The following is a 19475-nucleotide window of genomic DNA, read 5'->3' on the forward strand; positions in this document are numbered from 1 at the left end:
AACCAACGAAGCCATCGAATGTAGTAGCCACGTATCTGCGGCCTCCGACGAGCTATTGAGGCATTTTGATCTCGCGGAGAGCTCGCCTAGGTCATAATAGAGGTAGTCCGGAGTGGTAAACGGCAGTGGCAGATGGTTCCCTGCAATGGCGGACTACTTGTCCTCTGCAATTGTTCGACTCTCAAATAGTATTCAAGAACAATGATTCTTAACGGAGAATCTCCATTCTCCGTGTTCAAGATATAATCTGATATGATCTTCTTAGCTGTTCTTGGTGATATATACTCTCATTTTATACACCTAAGCTCCGCGGTCTCTGAAGCGTTCAGGACAACGAATCTGAGAGAGACCTATCTATTGCGTGATCAAACCCACAGGTATCGGATCTGGATGTATACCGAGGAATGGAGATATCAGGGTTGCACTTACAATGGACTAGAACGGACGGTAGTGAGGTGATGATTCTTATGAATTCTATCAGGGAATATTAGGGCTCGGACGATTGGTATTTGTGCTGAATTCAAAACCTGTTATTGGACTGTCCAAATCCAACATAACCCATTGACGCGACAGCTAGGTAGATATGTGCTCTTCCTTACACATTTACTGACCCCTTAGTATATGCCCTTCTTTACACATCGACCTCTCAGCACCCTGTCCAGGCCACGCTTCAAACTCAACAACACCCTCAAGAGCGCGCGCCACAACCTCAACAAGCTCCTTCTCGTCCTCAACGCCCACACTTATCCGAATAATATGCCTCGGCACGCCATATCTCTCCACCTTATCCTGGTTCCAGTAATTCGCAAGCTGGACATACGGCACCGCCAGCGTAAAGTTCGTGCCGAAGCTCGAGCCCTTGCAGGTGTCTAGGATGTTATAGAAATGTTCTGCGCTGCGGGAGTTGTGGAATATCACGCTGAGGAGATTCCCGTAGCCGCCGACCTTGCGCATCACGGATTTGTAAAGGTGCGAGGTTGGCTCGATGGAGGGGTGGTGCACTGTTGCTACTGTGGGGTGTGAGGCGAATAACTTGACGAGGGGGAGGGTGTTTTGGTTGCACTTCTTCACTCGCCAGGCCATGCTCTGGCAGTTTGTCAAGAGTTGCGCGACATCAAGGGGGAAATATGTCTTTTCATAGTTGTCTCTTAGAATGTTGCGGAGAGTACTATGATACTGGGATGCAGGGTTCAGAACAAGACTATGTATGGCCTGTTAGTTTAAATACAGAGACCGAGAGAGGGTGGCATAGACAAGGCCTACCTCCCACCAGTCACATTTGACGCGCCACTGAAAGTCTTCGTCAAGCTCGAGATCATGACGTCGACGTAGGGAAGTGCATCGATGTTGAAATATCCCGCGACTGTATCGTCGCATGCGACAATGAGCCCATACTTATCAGCCAGAGCGCGGATTCTGCGGAGGTCAGGCGTATACAGCGTGATATTACTCGGGATCTCGCAGAATAGAGCCTTGATCATATCCCCGGACCCGAGAGACTCCTCCAGGTGCTTGTATTCTCTCTCTGTGCCGAATTTATATGAAAGCACTTTCCCCCACCCAGCCCGTAGGACTTCGACTGTCTCGGGGTATAGCCATCTAATGAAGAATATACATTAGCATCGGTGTCTAGATATAAGGGGTTAATTGGAGAAACTCACCCAAACGCAGCAACACTTGAATCGCCATCGAGCTGGAGTAGACTCTCTGAGAGCGAGAAAATGGAATTCATCCCGGTGGGATAGAGGAAAACGTCGTCTGGGCTAACAGTTGGCTGCCCAGGCTTCTCGGACGTCGCAAGTCGCGCGAGAATCGATTTCACGCCGTCAACTGAGCCCTCTGCAGCCTCTACCTTTGCAGGAGACTGTGGGAGCGAGTCGCAATCTCTTTTGCGCAGGGCCCGGGTGCAGAATTCCTTGTTGGAGGACTCCGAGCTGAGATAGTCAAGTACTTCGAGACAGAACTCTGCATGCCGGGTGGATAGCCCGCTGCCTGTATCTCGCCAGAATGCCATTGCCTTCTTCCACGACTCGTCGGGCATCAAGACTGCTGAAAAGCTGGCCCAGCTCCAGGACTTAAATCCGGAATCTGGATCAGCTGGTGCGTAAAAATGGATTATATCTGACTCTGGTGTGTTTCCGGTGTCGGAGCTCGCCTCGCGGAGGGAGGTGGCGCATTTCCGAGCATTCGTGGGCGATGAGAAGAGCATGCACAATATATTTGTATCCGTCGTGATGTTCAGACGACGGAGAACCGCATCTGCGAGGTCTCGAACAGGTTTGTTGATATGGAATCTCCCATCGCTTGTTAGCTAGGTATTATTTCCAGTTTCTGTTTAGAGCATACCGAGGGTAGGCCCACTCCAGCTCGTCGCATACCCATTTCTCCTTTCTGGATTGGCCTATTACAGAGTCCCATGTTGGTAGGGAAACGCTGACGGGCTGCGTGCTTTAGTTTGTATGTTGAGCAAGATGTACAGAGTAACGCGGCGTAACTTACGTGTCGACCACCGAGAGGGTAGATATTGCCCTGTCCCAGTGGCAGCATCTGAGGTGCTGGAGGCATCCATACCCGAGATTCGTCATTGATAGAGCCCATGGTATATAATCAGAGAGGAGAAACCTAATCTAGGACGACAACGCGGAGAGAATCGCAGGTGTCGAGTACATATATGTCCACCGAAGCTCGATAAGCAGATTGACCCCTGCCAGAGAACTCAAAAACGAGTGGATGGTATCATGATGCACCGAGTGCAGGCCAGGCTCTTGCTCATTGGTAAACATTGCAATATTGGCCAGATCCCATCGATGGCTGGGGTATGAGCTTGGCGATACACTGCAGGAGTCCAAGCTGCATGTCAACCAACCACCAGGACCGCCACCTGCACTCGAACCTGTCACAGGGCTGCAGTATGCAAGTTTCCTTCGAGTTCTTGTTTGTCCAGTGACGTTGTCAAGGTCGAGCACGCCGAGTTTCAGACTGAACAACGAAGTCTAGCCTTTCCCCGTGCGTTTAGTAGGAACGACGGGGTATGATGGGGGTGATGAAGGTGCTGGAGTCGATTTATGTGAGTCAAATAAAATATAAAATGGTCACCAAGGTGCTAATGACTCCTCCGGGTCAATAGACCGATACCTACACCAGGATGGGATATCAAGAGGTGGGTGAAGCAGCCCATCTTGCACACTGAGGGAGACCTGCATTGTTTGATCCTCTTGAGCTCAGCAGGGGACAGCGCAGTTATACTGCATAACTCTAGGATTTATTTACGTAATTGTATACAGTTCAAATCGCAGCAGATCGTTCAACAAGAATCACCTTACCTGAAAACTGCATGGTCTTGGGGGTACGCCTATTGGACAGGGCAGGGGTTGTTGCAGAGCGCCCTGGCCGTAACGAGGCATTCCTGCTACTCCGGCACCTCTCATCCCTGTCCATTATGGGCTGCGACCAATGCGGAGTGTCTGGATGGTATATTTGCTTTTGGGTTACTGGCTCGATATCACGTTAGCCTGGGAGGTCTGCATTCTTCGCTCCTGGGCCTGGATGGAGGCATGGCTGCAGCATCATGGACTCAACAGCACATTGTGACTGTCCTGATGTAGTAGTATTATAGTACGGTTTCCAGGATCCACGTGTAATATTAAATCCGCGATGCGAGGGATTCAAGTAGTGTTCGCCGAGGGTACCACCCTAACCAATAGTTCCTGATGTGATCATAGAGTCTGGACGACGTGCATTAGGGTCCGGATTCTTAAAAGCCCTACCGCGAATAGGGCCACTGTCATTGCTAACTCTTCTACTTGACCGTCCAAAGCTTCTACTCACAAATGTTCAACAGAGCGCTTCTTGAATAAGCCTACTCAAGTGGCACCAAGTTCATTGAGGTCATCCACATAGCTGTTCGCCACCACCTCCCAATGTTGAATGTCCGAAAACAGTTGCGACATTGAGGACGACCAGATGTCGGGATCGCACTGGTAGTCACCCGACATAGAGTGTCGGCTATCAAGCAATGTGTGAATGGGAAATGGGCAATTGGCGGAAGGTGAGTGAGGTACCACAACCCCATTCAATGGCCCATCACATGTACCGCGCACCAGGTATGCGTTCCAGGAATTGCAATAAGATTATTAAATCCCGGTGCCTGCATCGGATCTGCTCCGACACCACCTCATGAAGGTCCCTGGTGAAGGTCCCTGGGATAAGTTGCCCTGTGATCTCCAGTGGCACGGACAGGAACTTCAATGTATATACCTCGGACCAAACGGAGCTCGAAATGAGCAGCTGGAGCTCGAAATGTGGACTATGAGCGATGCGATTCTTCCTTCAGAGTTTCTTCTTTTCAAATAAGGTCTACCATGGTCACCCACAACGAAAGTGTGAAGAACAGGCGAATATTCACCCATACATTAATTGGGGCAGTGAAGGGATCAGCTGAGACCCCTGTATAGAGAGCGGCATCCAATCAAACGATGATCGACCAACAACTGTTCACTGTCTACAGGCTAATCTGCGTCGACATCCACAAGAAGAAAGCATGATCAAGAGGGAGCGTATAAATATTCGGTCCATCCCGCAACGACCCAGTTCCCGGACCAGCTTCTCGCATCCCGCCTCACATTCCTCGACACCACAACCGACCAGCGACTCTGGGCCTATCCACCATGTCTAACAACCCCAAGAAAGTCGCGTACACCGTATACCCCCCACCAGCACCACCGGGGCCCCCCAAACCGCGTATTCCGCACCAGCTCTACCTCGGCATCAGACCCGCCACCGAGACCGCCCCGGCCCACTTCGGAATCATCGTGCGCTTCCCAGAACACCACCCCGACGGCGGCGACTGTAGGTGGTACCACTGCCTGGGATCCGGGTCCAGTCAAGACCCCTACCGCCGGACGGTGAATGCGCCAAAACTATTCGAGGACAAGACGTTCAAGAGACGAGTGCCGATTGGCACCTTGCACGAGACCAAGCTCAAGCCATTTTTGCGCGCGTTCAAGAAGACGAAACCGCAGCCGGCGGAGTACTTTGTCTCCAGCTTTCTCTACCGGCTGGGCCGCATCGGTGTGCTCAAGGAGTATGAGCTCGTTCACTTTCTGAGGGAGCTGGGGGTGTCGGTTGAGGGGCTGGAGAGTGACCCAGAGTATGAGTCGGATCCAGAGCTGGACAACACAGTTGCGAGTCTGCGTCTGCATCCATTTGAGATCTGACTGTCGTTTGTACTGTTCCTTTCGAGATGCTTTTATGATACCATCGCCATCCTTTCCCGTTGCCGACAACTTCTCTCGACTTTTCTTTTTCAGCATGTAACATGAATTACCATTTAAGCCTGTCTATCTGACCCGATGTATGACGTGGAAGTAGAAACTAGGCTGGTCCGAGGCTCAAGGGTATTTAAATACAAGATATCTATCATAAAATTCATATAAAAGAACCACTAAAAAGACTAAAATATTATATGTATCATAACCAATGACTTTATATACGTAAAGCAAAATTTTGATATTCATATCTATGATATATACAAAGTTCACCAATCAACATGAGAAACATGATATTGTGCTCTGTGATTTCTAGTAAGGTATAGGACAGCCCAGCCTCCATCAGAAATAAATGAGGGCCTCTATGGGAATGGAGAGGGCTGCAATGGATCGTTCCTTCCTACAGTCCGCACACCCATCGCACCTTCCTGTATGGATTGCGCTGCGATTTTGGGAAGGAGCGATCGGATATTGGACCATATGGGAAGGCGCTACCTGCCCATCGCACTTTCCTCGTACAGAATCACAAGTTTCCATTTAGGAAGGTACAAGGGACGTTCCTATGCCGGGAGGAGCGACGGGCCTGCGGTTACCTCTAGTATCTATAAATAACCATGCTAATGGATCTCGAATCCCTTTCTGCCAAGTAGGAGTACAGGTAAAGAAACAAAGAGGTAGAACATGGAGAATCGGATCGCGTCGCACTAGTTGACTGGTTCAAGGCCGACTACGCAGTGTTCACCCAGCGGTTAGTCGCCCTCTACTAGTACATCCTAGGCCCATCCCAAGTAGTTAAGGCCCGTCGCCCATTATGCCAATGCCATGCTACCTTTACTCCAGTAAATACAACTGCCGAAATGGACAAATCTACCGAGCATCCCAGCTATATCACAAACAGATATACCAACATGGCCTCGGCTCGACACTTCGTGACTGAAACACCGATGCCTCAACCTGAGACAGCAGGTGTATAAAGCCAGCTGTTTCCCCGGCAGTTAGGCCTTAATCCTGCAGGATCATTAACAATGAAGCTCTCTACCCTCTTCCTCGCATCCGCATGCGCCTCCGCAGGATCGGCGGCAACCTTATCCCAAGTTCTCGACTTTGGCAACAACCCAGGAGACAATGAGATGTGGATATACGTTCCAGACCAGCTAGCTGCGAATCCAGCTGTCATCGTCGCGGTATGTCCTCCTCCTTCAGAGAAGTAAGGCAACAATGACTAAGTAGAACATGGATAGCTCCACGGCTGCCTTGGCTCCGCAGAGGGCTACTACAGCGAGGTCCAAGACCTCCCTCCTGCCGCTGACGAGAACGGTTTTATCCTCGTCTATCCCGGCTCCAACGATGACTTCCACTGCTGGGACGTCGCGACGGCTGAATCCCTCACGCATGACGGGGGCAGCGACTCCCGCTCTATTGTCAATATGGTGCAGTACACGCTGGATAAGTACAGCGGCGACAGTAGCAAAGTGTTTACGACGGGCTCCTCGTCTGGCGCTATGATGAGTCTTGTCCTGGCCGCGGCATATCCGGATGTCTTTTCCGGTGTCGCGGCGTATAGTGGCGTGCCGTATGGATGTCTGAGGGGCTCACCGGGGTCCTCCCCGTTTACCGCTGATCAGGCGTGTGCCAATGGTGAGGTGAGTAGGACTGCGCAGGAGTGGAAGGATGAGGTGAAGATGGCGTGGCCGGGTTATAATGGGACTTATCCCAAGGTGCAGGTGTGGCATGGGACTGCGGACTCGGTCATTTCGCCGAATAACTTCGACGAGGAGGTGAAGCAGTGGTCGGCTGTGTTTGGGGTGAACGTTACCAAAGAGGAGCAGGATAGCCCGCTGGATGGGTATACGCGGTCTATATTCGGCGATGGCAGCCACTTTGAGGCGTATCTTGCAGAAGGCGTTGGGCATGTTGTGCCGACGCAGGTGGACTCGACGCTGCGATGGTTCGGACTGATATAGGAATCATGATTCATGAATTAAAAATCTATAGAGAGAAAGTGGTATATCTATACAAAAAGCTAAGTCCACTTGGGCTGTGGACAGGTCCCCAGCGCGTTTGCCCTTTTATCAATCCTCTCCAGCATCCAGCCAGATCCATAGCCCTTCCTGGCCTCTCCCAGCCGGGCGTCTCGCCCAAAGACACACATCCCATCAGGCCTCTTCGTGAATTGCAGACAGTTTCGGTCCTTCTCGCAGAGCTGCCTGCAGGCCTCGACACTCCTGACAACCGTCCGCTCCTCCTCGCCCTCATTATCCCAGTCAAACAGGTTCCCCTCGATCATGCGCGGCCGGTTCAACTCATTGAAGACATCCTTCCACAGCACCGGCTCTTTCGCACCTTGACTACTCTGCTCCGCAACGGCGCCCTCCATCCTCGTGATATCCCGGATCTCATCCGGCTTGAGATGATGGAACGACACAGCAGGATAACACCACGGCGTCCGCCCATACTTGCCCGCAAAGGCCTCCACCTCCTTCGGCGGCGCAATCTGCAGCATCGGCCAGCTCCATTCCAGATTCACTCCTGCATCGCGCAGCAGCATCCCCAGTACACAGTCGCCCGCCCATTCAGACTCCGTAACCGAGTCCCAGTGGCTGCGCTGCGTCTCGATCAGGTCCGCGGCTTTGGAAATCGCAGGCCGGCTCAGTACGAACCCGCTGCCACCGTGCCCGAAAATCACATCCCGGATCTGCATCTGATTGCCCATGTAGTAGGGCTTCGTGTGGTCGAGGCGCTCCAGCCACGAAAGCAGCGAGGACCAGAGGATGTATGTGTCGGCCTCCATGAAGATGTACCACCTTAGTGACGGCTTGTTGAACAGCCGGAACGTGTGTTCGATCATCGGTACGAATTTCCATTTATCGAGCTTCCAGCCTGGGTTTGATTTCCCGAAGGGGGTGGATGGGTCGTCCGACATGTCGATTTGGGTGAGTCCATTGCGACCGTAGGATTTGACGCGCGTGTATAGGTTGAAGTCGGGGAGTTGGTGCAGGTGTGAGGATTCGTTGTAGAGCACGTCGTGCACAGGGATGTCGGCGACTTCCTCGTCGTAGTCGGACCAGACGATGTAGTTGGGGATGCAGCGCAGCGTGGTGTTGCGGTGGATGGGCAGTTTGGTGTGCGCTTCTGTCACGCCAGTTTTGAGCACCAGCACCACGTCGGAGAGGCCGGGTAGCGACGGGCAGTCGGCGGGGATGCGCCCGTTGATGGAGTAGACGGGGCCGCTCGGGTGGTAGTGGTTGTAGACGGCGTAGAAGTGTAGCAGCAGCACGAGGGCTGCGAAGATGTAGAGGCGCCGGTACGCCCGTTGCGACAGCGACAACATCACATCCGACACAGGTACACTACTACGACAAGGATGACAGGAATGTACAGTGACACTGACAGCGGCTACACGCAAGGGATAACTTTCAACTTAATAGATTCTGATCATGATCGACAGCGTCGTCATCACTTGGCGTCATCGGCACAAGCACCAACCACGGTTCGTCGACCCAAACTCCTCCCAACTCCTCTCCCTGCGGAACCCCAGTCCCCACGGTCCCTGAACTACTGACACAAGTGTGCAAAACTGTAAAACTGCGAAAGCCTTTAAAGGGGCTTACTGCGCCTCCAACACGCCCCGGTACCGCATCTTCCCGTCCTCCAGCGTCTGCACGCACTCCCGCACTCCCTTCTCGGTCATCGGGAACTTCACCACCATAGGCTTGATGCCATGGAACGCTGAAAACTCCAGCATGTCGCGGTGCACCTGGCGCGCGGCTACAATCCCCCCCTGCACACGCAAGCCTCGCGCCATTAGGTCCATATGCGGGAAAGTAAAGGGCTTGCCCGAGACTGTGAGCGGCGAGATCGTCGCCCGCGCATCCAGCACTGGCAGGTAAAGCTGCCAGTCCGGCAGCACGCTTGTGCTCACAATCAGATGGGTCAATTTGTGCGCACCGTCCAGCTTCAGCTCCTTTGCGCCCTTGGTCGCGTGGAACTCGTGCGCGCCCAGCTTCAACGCCTCGTCCTTCTTCGAGTCCGTCCCTGAGAACACCACGACGCGGCACCCCATCTTGTTCGCAAACTGGATCGCCAGGTGGCCAAGCCCACCGACGCCCACTATCCCCACGGTGCTAGTCTGTTTGACGTCCGCGATGACCATCGCGTTGTACACCGTCGATCCGCCGCACATCAGGGGCGCCGCGGACGCGTTGTCGAGGGCGTCGGGGACCCTGAATAAAAATGCCTCGCGCCAAACGGCGTGGCTCGCGAATGACCCCTGGTCCAGGTCTGCGGAGCCGTACATCTTGCGGTCCGGGCAGAAGGTCTCCCAACCGGACAGACAGTGGTGGCACGAGCCGCAGCAGTCGTGCTCGTAGCCCCATCCTACGCGGTCGCCCTTCTTCAGGTATCTGACTTCCGGACCGACATCCTCGACGTGCCCGACGCCTTCGTGGCCGAGCACCATGTCGGCGGATTTGAAGTGCAGGTCCGTACCGCACACCCCGGAGTGAGTGACTTTGACGAGGACCTGATCGCGCTGCAGAGAANTGGGCTTCTTGGATTGCGACGCGACGATCCCGTCGGAGGATCCTTTGTAGACTGTGAATGACATTTTTGACTTGGATATCTCGAATTGACTCGGATAGTAGAGTCAACGGAATTGGCGAGGGGTGGCTGAATGTGCTTAAGTATACTACTCCATGACATCACGATCCCTTCATTCATTCCAAATCGTTCGATCGCAGCAACGAAGGAAACGAAGGAAACAGCATGACCTCATGGGACTGTGGACCACCAATGCAACCCTCTCAAAAGGGCCTCCTTACCGAACCTCTTCGTCATGTCTGTTCGTGCTGGTTCATTGGTGCGGTTTTGAACAACCGCAGTCGAAAATCTCAGTTCATCCACACCGACAACCGGAACGGTCGCCATCCCACGGCTGCGTCCAGGAACTGCAGCTCATCTTCCTAATCATCGTCTCGTAGGGACGTTTGACCGAGGTTGAGTCGCGTGGCCGGGTTTCCGACCGTGAGAGCTGCGACCGCGACCGAGTCGGTCGGCATCATTCGAAGTTGGCGATGTGGCGAGTCCGATCGAGGGGTCGACGGCATTCCGATCATCGCCGATCGCACGACCTCAGCCGCACGTTCTGGTCAGGATCGCGGGGTCAGGCAGAATGAAGCCTCACGTCTTTTCGTTGTATGCGGCCTGCCCCTCTAGTCTGTAGGTGATATTTCGAGCCGTGCGTTGCCAGTCGGTGTAGAAGTGTGATTGTATAACCTGTAGTCCACGGTCCACTTCAGGTGCAGACGGTCACAGATAACTGACAACAAAATAACAAGTAAAAAGAGGAAATCTTAAGACGTCTTCACTCGTATCTATATACTCAAGCAAGGACCTTGGTGGCAATGACGCTCTCATGACTCTGCATCTATGTTGACCATAAGGTCCTCAACTCGTCCATTCTCTGCAGCAGTAACACAGTCCTTGAGACTCCCAAAGTGCACTCCCCGATGCACAATGCCCGGTGCATAATGCGCATACTTGGCCGAGTTGGTCATCAGGTTAACCACATCCTCCCTAATCGCCGACTCGGAGATCATGCACCAGCATGTATCTGTGATTATTTCGGCTCCAAAGGCCTCGACTCTATTCATATGTTCAGCAGCGCAGGCTTGGTCGTAGACTTGCCGGTTCGTAGTGATGATCATCTGCACCGATGATGCTTTACGCCTGCCATCACAGAGTTCACTCAACCGGGCGAACTCTTCCAGAGAGAAGTGCGGATTTCCCAACGAGATAAGCCCGACAGTCCCATCACTCGCCGTGGTAAGCTCATCCAACGCATCGCGTAGTTTCGTCTTCGTCAACTCAATCCGCGGCAATCCACCCGGATAGAACTGCGCCGCCTCAGGCGTCACACCGACAATGTGGAACATAGGCGCCGAAGCCGTCGTAGCAAATGCCGCGCCAAAGCCCTTCAAATCAGACATCGTCACCTTCTCCTTCATCCCCTCCAACCCCGTAATCAAAGGAATCCCACCCCCAACCACCTTCCCAACCGCATACCCCAGCAACGGCCAAAACGCATCTTCCATCGCAAGTACCTGGTCTGGCCTTACAGACACTTCAATGCAAACCTCAGGAAACCGACCCTCCGCCTTCTGCGCCCCGGCAAGCGGTGCCCTCCCTGTAAGCGCAATACAAACATCAATCAAGTCAGGGTACTTCTGCGTGCGCGCCCCAAGCACACTATTCGCAAACACCACCGCATTGGACTCTGCCCATCCGATACTCTCCCCGGCCTGCGGGATAGAATCTTCTAATAAGTACGGCGCACAGGTGAAGCTATTTGTCGCGCCCATGGCGACATAGCTGCTCGCGAGCCGGTTCGCTTCCCGCGCGAGGTCCTCGTCGACGCCGAGCTCGCGCCAGCGCCGCTGGTCAATGGAAATGGAGTTTAGAGTTGTGGGGACCGCGACGCGTGCACCCTGCTTGAGGAACGTTTGTGCAATGAGGTTACTTGCTGGGCCAGTGTAGATGCAGGCGTCGATGTGAGCGCGGGAGACCGGGGTGAGTTGCTGGGCGTTTTGGAGGTGGGCGTATTGTAGCAGTATTTGCATGGCGAGGGATGCGGCGGTGCCGTTTGAGCCCGTCAGGATTGCTTTGTCGGTTGGTGTTAGGTGGATGTTGTTTGTTGTGTCTGGGTGTGCGTTTGCGGTTTGGGGTGGTGGCGAGTCTGCTGGTTGTAGTGGTAGTGGTGTTTCGCTTGCTAGCAGGTCCGGGCCGTGAAAACTGCAGGTAGATATGTATTTCTGCGATCGGAGGGAGCTAAACTGCTCTGTGCTTACTCGGTAGACGGGGATGGAGAGGCTGAGGAGTGTTCGTGCGACGAGAACTCCTGTTGTTACGATCTCCTCGGCGTCTCTGAAGATGAGCGCTGCAGGGGCGAGTTGGTTCACCAGTAGTTCGATCATCACCAGACTTCCACTGCAGGATCCGCGAGTTGAGGGTAACACAAGGACCCTGTTCTTGATGTTTTGGCCGAAGAGAGGGTGGTGGTGGTCGATGATCTCTCCAGTGTCCTGTCCGACGCCTCCCCAGAAGCTGAGTGGCGTGGAAGAATACAGCACCTCGCCTGAGGCGGCGCCGTGGACAATCGCGTTTGCTGTTACCCTCATGTTGACAACTGGTGGAGTGCAGGTTGATGTTGCAGAGAGAAATTCTCACTTCTCACTTCACCTCCAACTTCTCCAACTCGCAACACTCGTTCTTCTCTCGGTTTCGACAGCCGCTGATAACCGAGTCCCAACAAAGAGACCCTGCCCCTCGTTTATATCAAAGAAATAAATACTATAGAAATTATTGGAGCATTTTAGTTGTTTTCCCTGTCATTATAGAGGTCCTATTGAAGGCCCGACATGGTTCGAGTATTACTGTGTTGGCACATATATATCCAACTGAGAGACTGATCATTATTTAGCGAAAGTCTTTCCAAACCATTTTAGGTCCTGACACCTTTCATACCGTTTATCCAATCAGCTGAACTACTGATTCTTTGCCAGAGTCAGGCTCCCCGATGGTCCGATGTCAACAGAGACATCCAACGCCGACGCCCAAACAACATCCGGATGAGCAACAGACAACCACGGGGGATTCTCCTACACTCTCCTCAAACACTTCGCATAAGCCTTCGCCCTGTCTTCATAATGAATCCTCCTTCTCGCCTCGCCAAATAACCTCTGCACTCCTCGTCATGATATCCTAACCACCACGTATTCTTCGCCTCACTCGACACCTTATCATCCAACACCCGGAACGTGCTATTCGGCGTTGAGTAAAACAACGCAAGGTCCCCAATTTGTTTACGCAGGCCAATCGATCGAGCATACTCCGATCTATTCGTCTCAACTTCAATTGAGACCGTAAACCCGACTGCTTCCAGCGAAGCCGCAACGAACCGCGAGATAGTTACCGCGAGCTCGGGCATCCACTCCGGTGTACAGAGCAGAATGGGCGTGTTGGTGTCAGCATCCTGTAAGAGAGACCTAGCTCGCCCAGTGTCAAACGGGATCGGCTCCAACTCTGCCTCCTTAAACCTCCGGTGGTACGGGCTTACAGTCGTTGCGGCGGCGATTCCGAAGTCCTAGCATACCTCCTTCACAAGTGCGACACGGTTAACGGCTAGATCGGCCGCCAGGCGGGCATTGGATGACTCAAAGACTTGCGCTGTGCAATTCAGATAATACATTGCAGATAGCGTACTAGTTATCCGCCTCCAGCGGAGATTTGGACTACAGTTCAGGACGTCGAGGTTATCGGCTCTTTGAGGTTCAGTGCCACATCGATCCTGACCGGTCTGAAGATGAGCCGAATGGGGATGATTCTCTGGGGCGTGGATGCAGCTTGATCAACGACTTCCAGTATGGCATGTCCGATGCCATCAGCTCGTTCGAACTCCGTTACCCTGCACGGACCGGTTCCAAGCACAGGTTTCCCAGCGATGTCAGTTTGCGACGGCCAAAACTCGGAGAATATATCCAGGATATCGGCGATTGGGTCAGGGCTTTCGACTTTTACTGTCTGGTCGCTCACTGCTGAGAATGTGGTGTGTTTGAAGTACTCCGCGTAGCTCCATCGCATACCGAAGTAATCTCGCGAATCAACGAAGCCATTGATATATGCCACCACCTCTGATGTGGTACAAGACTTACCGTCGTGGAAAGTCGCGTCGTCACGGATATGGAAGTGCCATGTTCGGCCGTCTTCTGAGTGCGTCCAATGGTTGAAGAGGCTAGGTTTGACGGCGCCTTGTGGTTGCCATCGGAGTAAAGGCTCAAATACCATTACTGGTTGATTACCTGGCTTCTTCTCACAATGATGATGTCCAATATCTTGCTTTCGGTCTGGTATATCCCCAAGGGAGGTTTGATGTTTGCGTATTATCTGTCTGATGCAGGGTCGGCTGCAACACCGGTATTAATTGTAAGTTTGCGCTACGTTCAATTTGGCACTATATGGTCTAGTTCTAGCGGTGGCAGAGTTGGGCCACGCGGGTTAATGCGGATGATGCGAGCTTAAGACAGCTTTTGGTGGCTACTGCCAATGTTGTTTCATATGCTTGGGTGCTTTGGGTGCCGTGTAAGTCAGTTGAAGCAGAGCTGCTAGGTTCAGGGCTAATGCGANTATGGTTTAGTGATTCTATTCCCGACGTATGATGCGCTGAAGTATAAGTACGGGTATCAGGTCTTGATATTGTTCGGTGGCCTTGCGATCATCAGTGTCACGGCCTTGTTGCTTATTTTTAGGCCAAAAGGCTAGGTAATCTTTGAAAGAACAGTTATTACAAAAAGCTCATTGATTGTTCCGTCGGAAAGGGGAGAAGGATGGTGGCCAGGGAGTTGAAGCTCAGCCAGTTAACTCCCAGGGCCCTAAGTGGCAGTTCCTCGGTACCCACCTACTTGTATACTAACCTCGGACTTGGTCTAACGAAAGGCTCAGCATAGTGGGAGCCTTGTGCTTACTCGTCGGAATATATGACGAGGCAAATGCCGGCCATGGTGCTCTCAAAATGTTCCCCCGATGAGGTCAGAAGTATGGAGATTGGTACCGGCTCTGTCTTCCGCCCTGGTTCCTGTTGAAACTATTCTCCTAGCTGAGTATATGGATAAAGGAGATGCGAGCAGGCCGCTTAGCATAAGTCATCCCATTTCGCAGGATGGACACAACCACGCCATGAACAGTAATACTTGAGTACTAGTACTCGGGACTATTTGAACGGCATTATAGTATATAGGTATCAGATTGAACTGGCGGCACCACCTTTTTCGCGGTTGGTAATAGCTTGAACGGGTATCGGCATTCCTTTTGGGCTTCCGCACAATCACTTTCTGGCCAACGCAAGAAGACACGGAACTCGATTGCTGGCTCAATTCGCACTAATTCGTCCAGCCATGGCGCCCACCTATCCTTCGCGCTCATTCCCGGAATGTGATCTGTTTCTCCAGTTAAATGCATCGTGAGTTTCTGTAACCCGGCAAAACTGGCAATAGCGTTACAACTATCACGCCAGGTACCAAGATCATAGGGGACATCATCGGCCCATTCGATATGATCCTTGAAGTCCCAGGTAAAGTGCAACGAACGAATCTGATTCAAACGTTTCCGCGGGAGCGATTGCTGGAGATAAATGGGCGTGTCAACGTGATTGATGTCGAATATATTGCTTTGGTAAAGCACCGGGATTGCTTCTCTATATATCATCCGACATGTCTGCAGCAAAGGGAGCAGGTTGGCCGGCTTCGAGGAATGCGGACTCTTCGGTCCACGATAGAAGCCAGGCGTTTTTCTTAGGGTCATAGGATCATGTGTGCTTCCCCAGCACCAATGCCAGCCTGTGTCGAGCTCGGGATCCCACTCCTCCACACACTCGACGGCGAGGAGCTTCTTCGAGCCCCGAGGAATATGTAACAGACGATTCCCTAGGAATTCGAACCAGATCTGAAGGCGAATTTCTGCTGGTAGCTGAAAGAGGCGCGATTGAGTTTGATCGAATGTCTGCTGGATAGATTTGCTAAATGGATTCCACGGGTGTATCGGCTCCCCGGAGCGTGGATTGGACAATGCACGGGGTCGCACCCGGGGGAGCTGTCGTGGCGCGTTGGTCTTGCGGTCCTTCTGCGTTTTCTTGATGTCCTCGGCGTTTCCACATCTCCTGCGCCTGCGAAACAACATCCTTCAAAGGTTAAAAGGAAATAAGGTACAAAGATACAAAGATAAACAAGTGCAAAGGAAAAGGAAAAGGACAGAAGGAGGGGGGCGGGCACGTGATGTGGTCACTGCGACTGCACCAAGTCAACCCTTCGATACACTGGAAGGGAAACAAGCGATACGCCGATATGCTCGTTTTGTTAAGAAGTTCCAGGCTTCCTTCAGGTCGCGAGTCTGTTTTCTGGGTTGTCGACAGGACGTCATTCGAAGACAACGCCAAGAGATCTATACTCCTGACAGACAAGGAACCTGCTACCTATTCTAGCATCCTGCATCTCGGGTCTACGCCCCTGAAGCCAGTATCGAGGGCCTGGAAGGGGTAGGAATAGGCAAAACAAACAAGGAAGGGGCTTTCTGTGATACCGAAGTGATGTCGGGATCACCCATTCCCATCCAGGTCCCCAAGCGCCGACTCCACTCTCTGATATGGGCGTCCTATCATTTAGCTTGGCGATCGACGATCCACGCAGACTGCGGATACTTTGGTGAAGTTGTGTATTATATCTCGCTGAGCCACTAGATTCGATCTGTTTCTACGTTATCATTGACGATGACGACAACTGCTGGTGACCCAACTACTCTCCGGACGGCAATGCCTAGTGCAACATCTGTTGATAACGAAGGATCGTCCCAATGTCATAACCTTAGCAAAGACATGTGTCTCGACGCAGCTGAAGGGTTCAAAAATGATTCAGAAGACTCTGATAACCCATACGAGCTGTTGACCGGAAGACATGATCACCTCTCATCTGATAAATGGGTTGCGCTGTTTGATTACCAGTGCATAGCAGTCCTGGAGTGCGATGACGACAGCCCTGGGATGAGTGGATTGCAAGCATATCAAGCGTAAGTATCCTGTAAAATTTACCCAAGGATTGTATTGACTGTGTCTCCAAACAGAATCCAAGATACGTACGACCAAGATGGGACAAATGTTGGGAAGTGCGGACATTCCTACCTCGACAATGGATGCCTTGTCGGGACTGACTACCACTTTAACTATTGATTTGGGGGTTTGAAGACCATTTATATCAAGACTAACCATTCCGCTTCTTTTCTGGGGAAGAAGGAAGTCGTCCTTCCTCTTCCTCTCCTGTCTATTCCTTCCACATTACAAATTTGAACATGGCCATAATACACATTCTCGTGTTTTCTCCATTTCTGTACAGCCTACGCATGCTATTCCGTGCCGAGCTATAGAGCAGTGATATACTAGGTCATGTTGTTGTTCTGTCGGTATTGAACTTTGATGCAGTATTTTGAAAAGCCCGTCTCTGTTCTGATTTCGCACATCAATATGGTTTCGCAGGAAACATAGAACTCATATAGCATACTGTAACCGACTGTACCAGACTACCATACTACAATGGAAAAGATTGAGCTGGTCCTGAATACATATCCCAGGGCCCGAGTTGTTTAGTCCGCTCACTAGAATTTCCCTTCGCATTACAGCCGAACAGAATTAATAAGTCCCTTGTATGGAGTATTCATTCGGACATAGCTAATCAACAGGCTATCGCTTCGGAGCATGATGCAGCCATCACCGCAGGAGAGTAAATTGAATAGAATAAAACGCACAATAGTGTCATCTATATGCTTGCCGACCGATCACTAACAAACTTGCTAAGCCGTGCACGATCCAGAATCTGGGCTTCAACTAAACGACCGGTCTCCTTGACATCCCCATCAACAAGCTCGTAGCGAACCAAAGTCGGAATGGCGCCGACATTCCACTTTGTCCGGTAGACGTTGGAGAGATCCTTCCACCTGGTGTGGTAGTCAGTATGAAGCGCATTTAAGTTAAGCATAGAATGAACATACTCATCTTTTTGGCCAACATTAATGAATGCAACCTGGGGCGCTTGAGGCGTGGAAAAGACTTCCTGCAGATGCGGCAGTGCGGCGACAACATCAGGACACCATGGCTTTCCGGTGTTGGGGTCGGGTGAGGCGTGGAAGGAGAGGAAGGTGACTGGGTTTTCGGCGGACAGCTGTAGAGCTGTCGCTGAGCTGGGGAGAGGGAAGTCCGTGATAACAGGCATTGTTGACAGTTGAAGTGGATAGATGGATGGAGGATTGTTTGTGGGCGAAAGAAGCAGGGAGTTGCTATACGGTAAAAGTGGGATGGAGTCCTGAGGCACAACTCCAAATTGGGGGATCACGCCCCACACACTCGGCGACTGGGCTCTTTGTTACATTGGCTACAGTGACATTGTCCCGCAAAATGGCTGTCCTCTCGCTGGGCCTTTCTTTCGGCCCTAGATTACACTTTCGGACATGGCTGGGTAGGACTGGGCTCACATATCCTTTATCTGGTCAATAACAGGACACTGGTGCCGTGATATAAGGCTTGCTTCTTCAGCAGAACTTGCTATAAAGACAGAATCTGCAGGTGTAGGGCCCAAAAGGGCGGTGATTTCAACCGCACTATCATCTATTCTGTCAGTTACTGTTCCATGTAGTTTGCCACATACAATAAACAGGGTGGCGGGGCTTGCGTCAAACTTCCTCCGGCGAAGGATCTGGCTCGGGACATAAAGGCGGGGATATCTCTCTCCAGCACTACCAAGAATAGGCTATGCAAGTGGACTAGCGGTATGAGGGTAACACCAAATTTTGGTTCAATCAAAACATGAGATTCTCCAGGGTTTCCAATAATACAAAGAACCATGCTGGTGTGACTAGCTTCCTTCCACGCTGGGCTCGGGTGATGTTCTGAGCATGACTAAGTAGCCCGTAGCCTGGAGAATGAGCGCTCATAAGAAGGGCTGAACTCGCAATCTTACTCTAGCCAGAGAAGAAATTGTACAATGGCGACTGCAGCTGAGCTGCGATCCACGGCAGCGTGCTCCGGCAGCGAGCCGCTACTCGTCTCACCCACTGGGACGTTCCTTGATCTGCAAAACGGCTATATCCCCTTGCTTACGGAATTCACGCTCGAGGACAAGGCGGCGAAAGAGTGAGGGAAGTGGACTGCTAGTGATAAACCCAAGGAGCCGGTTTATTTACTGTGTTGGAGGCTGTGCGCGATAATCGGTTGCTGCTACTCACCGGTCCCAGTGGCAGTGGAGTAGCTTTGTTGCTGCTTGGGAGTGCACAAAGGACAGACGGCTCGACCTGTCGCTCGCAATGAATTGGAGGTGTTGCATGTGGAATGTTGGGAGGATGTCGACATTTTGCCGTGTTATTTCGTGATAGAGTCGGGCGAACCCCTGGATGATTTGGTGGATGCTAGTATATCCAGGGTTTTGCATGACTCGGGTAGCTGGGAAGAAAGACGTGTTCGGAAGCAAGACATAGACAGAGGAAATGGGGAAATCAACCATGGTCTGAATGTCCTCACAAAACTCGTCTCGCTGCTTGAAGGGTTTGACCATGCCCGCCTACTTGTTTTAAGCGACAGCAAAGCGTTGTTGCACTGCGGTCTGCACATCCGGGAGGACA

At 52.0% G+C, this 19475-nt stretch overlaps 10 protein-coding genes across 10 annotated transcripts; 3 read left to right on the forward strand and 7 right to left on the reverse strand.

Annotated features, from left to right (window-relative positions):
- Positions 1–531: 531 nt before the first annotated feature.
- ASPSYDRAFT_1158582 (uncharacterized protein) lies at positions 532–2565 on the reverse strand (the record flags this gene model as incomplete). The annotated part of the gene is made up of 4 exons (XM_040840046.1): positions 532–1201; positions 1264–1599; positions 1662–2311; positions 2500–2565. 4 exons carry the CDS (start codon positions 2563–2565, stop codon positions 604–606), a joined length of 1650 nt encoding a protein of 549 aa, XP_040699903.1. The 3' UTR covers positions 532–603.
- A 2010-nt stretch (positions 2566–4575) lies between these two features.
- On the forward strand, positions 4576–5473 carry ASPSYDRAFT_48388 (uncharacterized protein). Its single transcript, XM_040847613.1, has one exon. It carries the CDS (start codon positions 4668–4670, stop codon positions 5214–5216), a length of 549 nt encoding a protein of 182 aa, XP_040699904.1. The 5' UTR covers positions 4576–4667; the 3' UTR covers positions 5217–5473.
- Positions 5474–6292: 819 nt separating this feature from the next.
- ASPSYDRAFT_1158585 (alpha/beta hydrolase family esterase) lies at positions 6293–7261 on the forward strand (the record flags this gene model as incomplete). Its single annotated transcript, XM_040840047.1, has 2 exons — positions 6293–6451; positions 6509–7261. 2 exons carry the CDS (start codon positions 6293–6295, stop codon positions 7229–7231), a joined length of 882 nt encoding a protein of 293 aa, XP_040699905.1. The 3' UTR covers positions 7232–7261.
- Positions 7261–8736, reverse strand: ASPSYDRAFT_404242 (uncharacterized protein). The gene has a single exon (XM_040846082.1). It carries the CDS (start codon positions 8596–8598, stop codon positions 7291–7293), a length of 1308 nt encoding a protein of 435 aa, XP_040699906.1. The 5' UTR covers positions 8599–8736; the 3' UTR covers positions 7261–7290.
- Positions 8737–10276, reverse strand: ASPSYDRAFT_404003 (NAD(P)-dependent alcohol dehydrogenase). Its single transcript, XM_040846078.1, has one exon. It carries the CDS (start codon positions 9871–9873, stop codon positions 8875–8877), a length of 999 nt encoding a protein of 332 aa, XP_040699907.1. The 5' UTR covers positions 9874–10276; the 3' UTR covers positions 8737–8874.
- Positions 10277–10678: 402 nt separating this feature from the next.
- Positions 10679–12442, reverse strand: ASPSYDRAFT_60207 (uncharacterized protein; the record flags this gene model as incomplete). Its single annotated transcript, XM_040849817.1, has 1 exon — positions 10679–12442. One exon carries the CDS (start codon positions 12440–12442, stop codon positions 10679–10681), a length of 1764 nt encoding a protein of 587 aa, XP_040699908.1.
- A 478-nt stretch (positions 12443–12920) lies between these two features.
- ASPSYDRAFT_80718 (uncharacterized protein) lies at positions 12921–14108 on the reverse strand (the record flags this gene model as incomplete). The annotated part of the gene is made up of 4 exons (XM_040851055.1): positions 12921–13001; positions 13031–13407; positions 13435–13620; positions 13677–14108. 4 exons carry the CDS (start codon positions 14106–14108, stop codon positions 12923–12925), a joined length of 1074 nt encoding a protein of 357 aa, XP_040699909.1.
- Positions 14109–15044: 936 nt separating this feature from the next.
- On the reverse strand, positions 15045–15995 carry ASPSYDRAFT_34105 (uncharacterized protein; the record flags this gene model as incomplete). Its single annotated transcript, XM_040845185.1, has 1 exon — positions 15045–15995. The coding sequence occupies one exon, from the start codon at positions 15993–15995 to the stop codon at positions 15045–15047; it is 951 nt and encodes a 316-aa protein (XP_040699910.1).
- A 586-nt stretch (positions 15996–16581) lies between these two features.
- ASPSYDRAFT_70943 (uncharacterized protein) lies at positions 16582–17119 on the forward strand (the record flags this gene model as incomplete). Its single annotated transcript, XM_040850546.1, has 2 exons — positions 16582–16877; positions 16932–17119. 2 exons carry the CDS (start codon positions 16582–16584, stop codon positions 17035–17037), a joined length of 402 nt encoding a protein of 133 aa, XP_040699911.1. The 3' UTR covers positions 17038–17119.
- A 501-nt stretch (positions 17120–17620) lies between these two features.
- On the reverse strand, positions 17621–18073 carry ASPSYDRAFT_60209 (uncharacterized protein; the record flags this gene model as incomplete). Its single annotated transcript, XM_040849819.1, has 2 exons — positions 17621–17798; positions 17853–18073. 2 exons carry the CDS (start codon positions 18071–18073, stop codon positions 17621–17623), a joined length of 399 nt encoding a protein of 132 aa, XP_040699912.1.
- Positions 18074–19475: the final 1402 nt, after the last annotated feature.

The sequence above is a fragment of the Aspergillus sydowii genome (assembly GCF_001890705.1).
Source record: "Aspergillus sydowii CBS 593.65 unplaced genomic scaffold ASPSYscaffold_10, whole genome shotgun sequence".
Lineage (NCBI taxonomy): Eukaryota > Fungi > Ascomycota > Eurotiomycetes > Eurotiales > Aspergillaceae > Aspergillus > Aspergillus sydowii.

Bases quoted from the DNA above. Each gene is read 5' to 3' on its own strand.
- ASPSYDRAFT_48388 (XM_040847613.1), top strand. From the start codon at position 4,668: ATGTCTAACAACCCCAAGAAAGTCGCGTACACCGTATACCCCCCACCA.
- ASPSYDRAFT_404242 (XM_040846082.1), bottom strand. From the start codon at position 8,598: ATGTTGTCGCTGTCGCAACGGGCGTACCGGCGCCTCTACATCTTCGCA.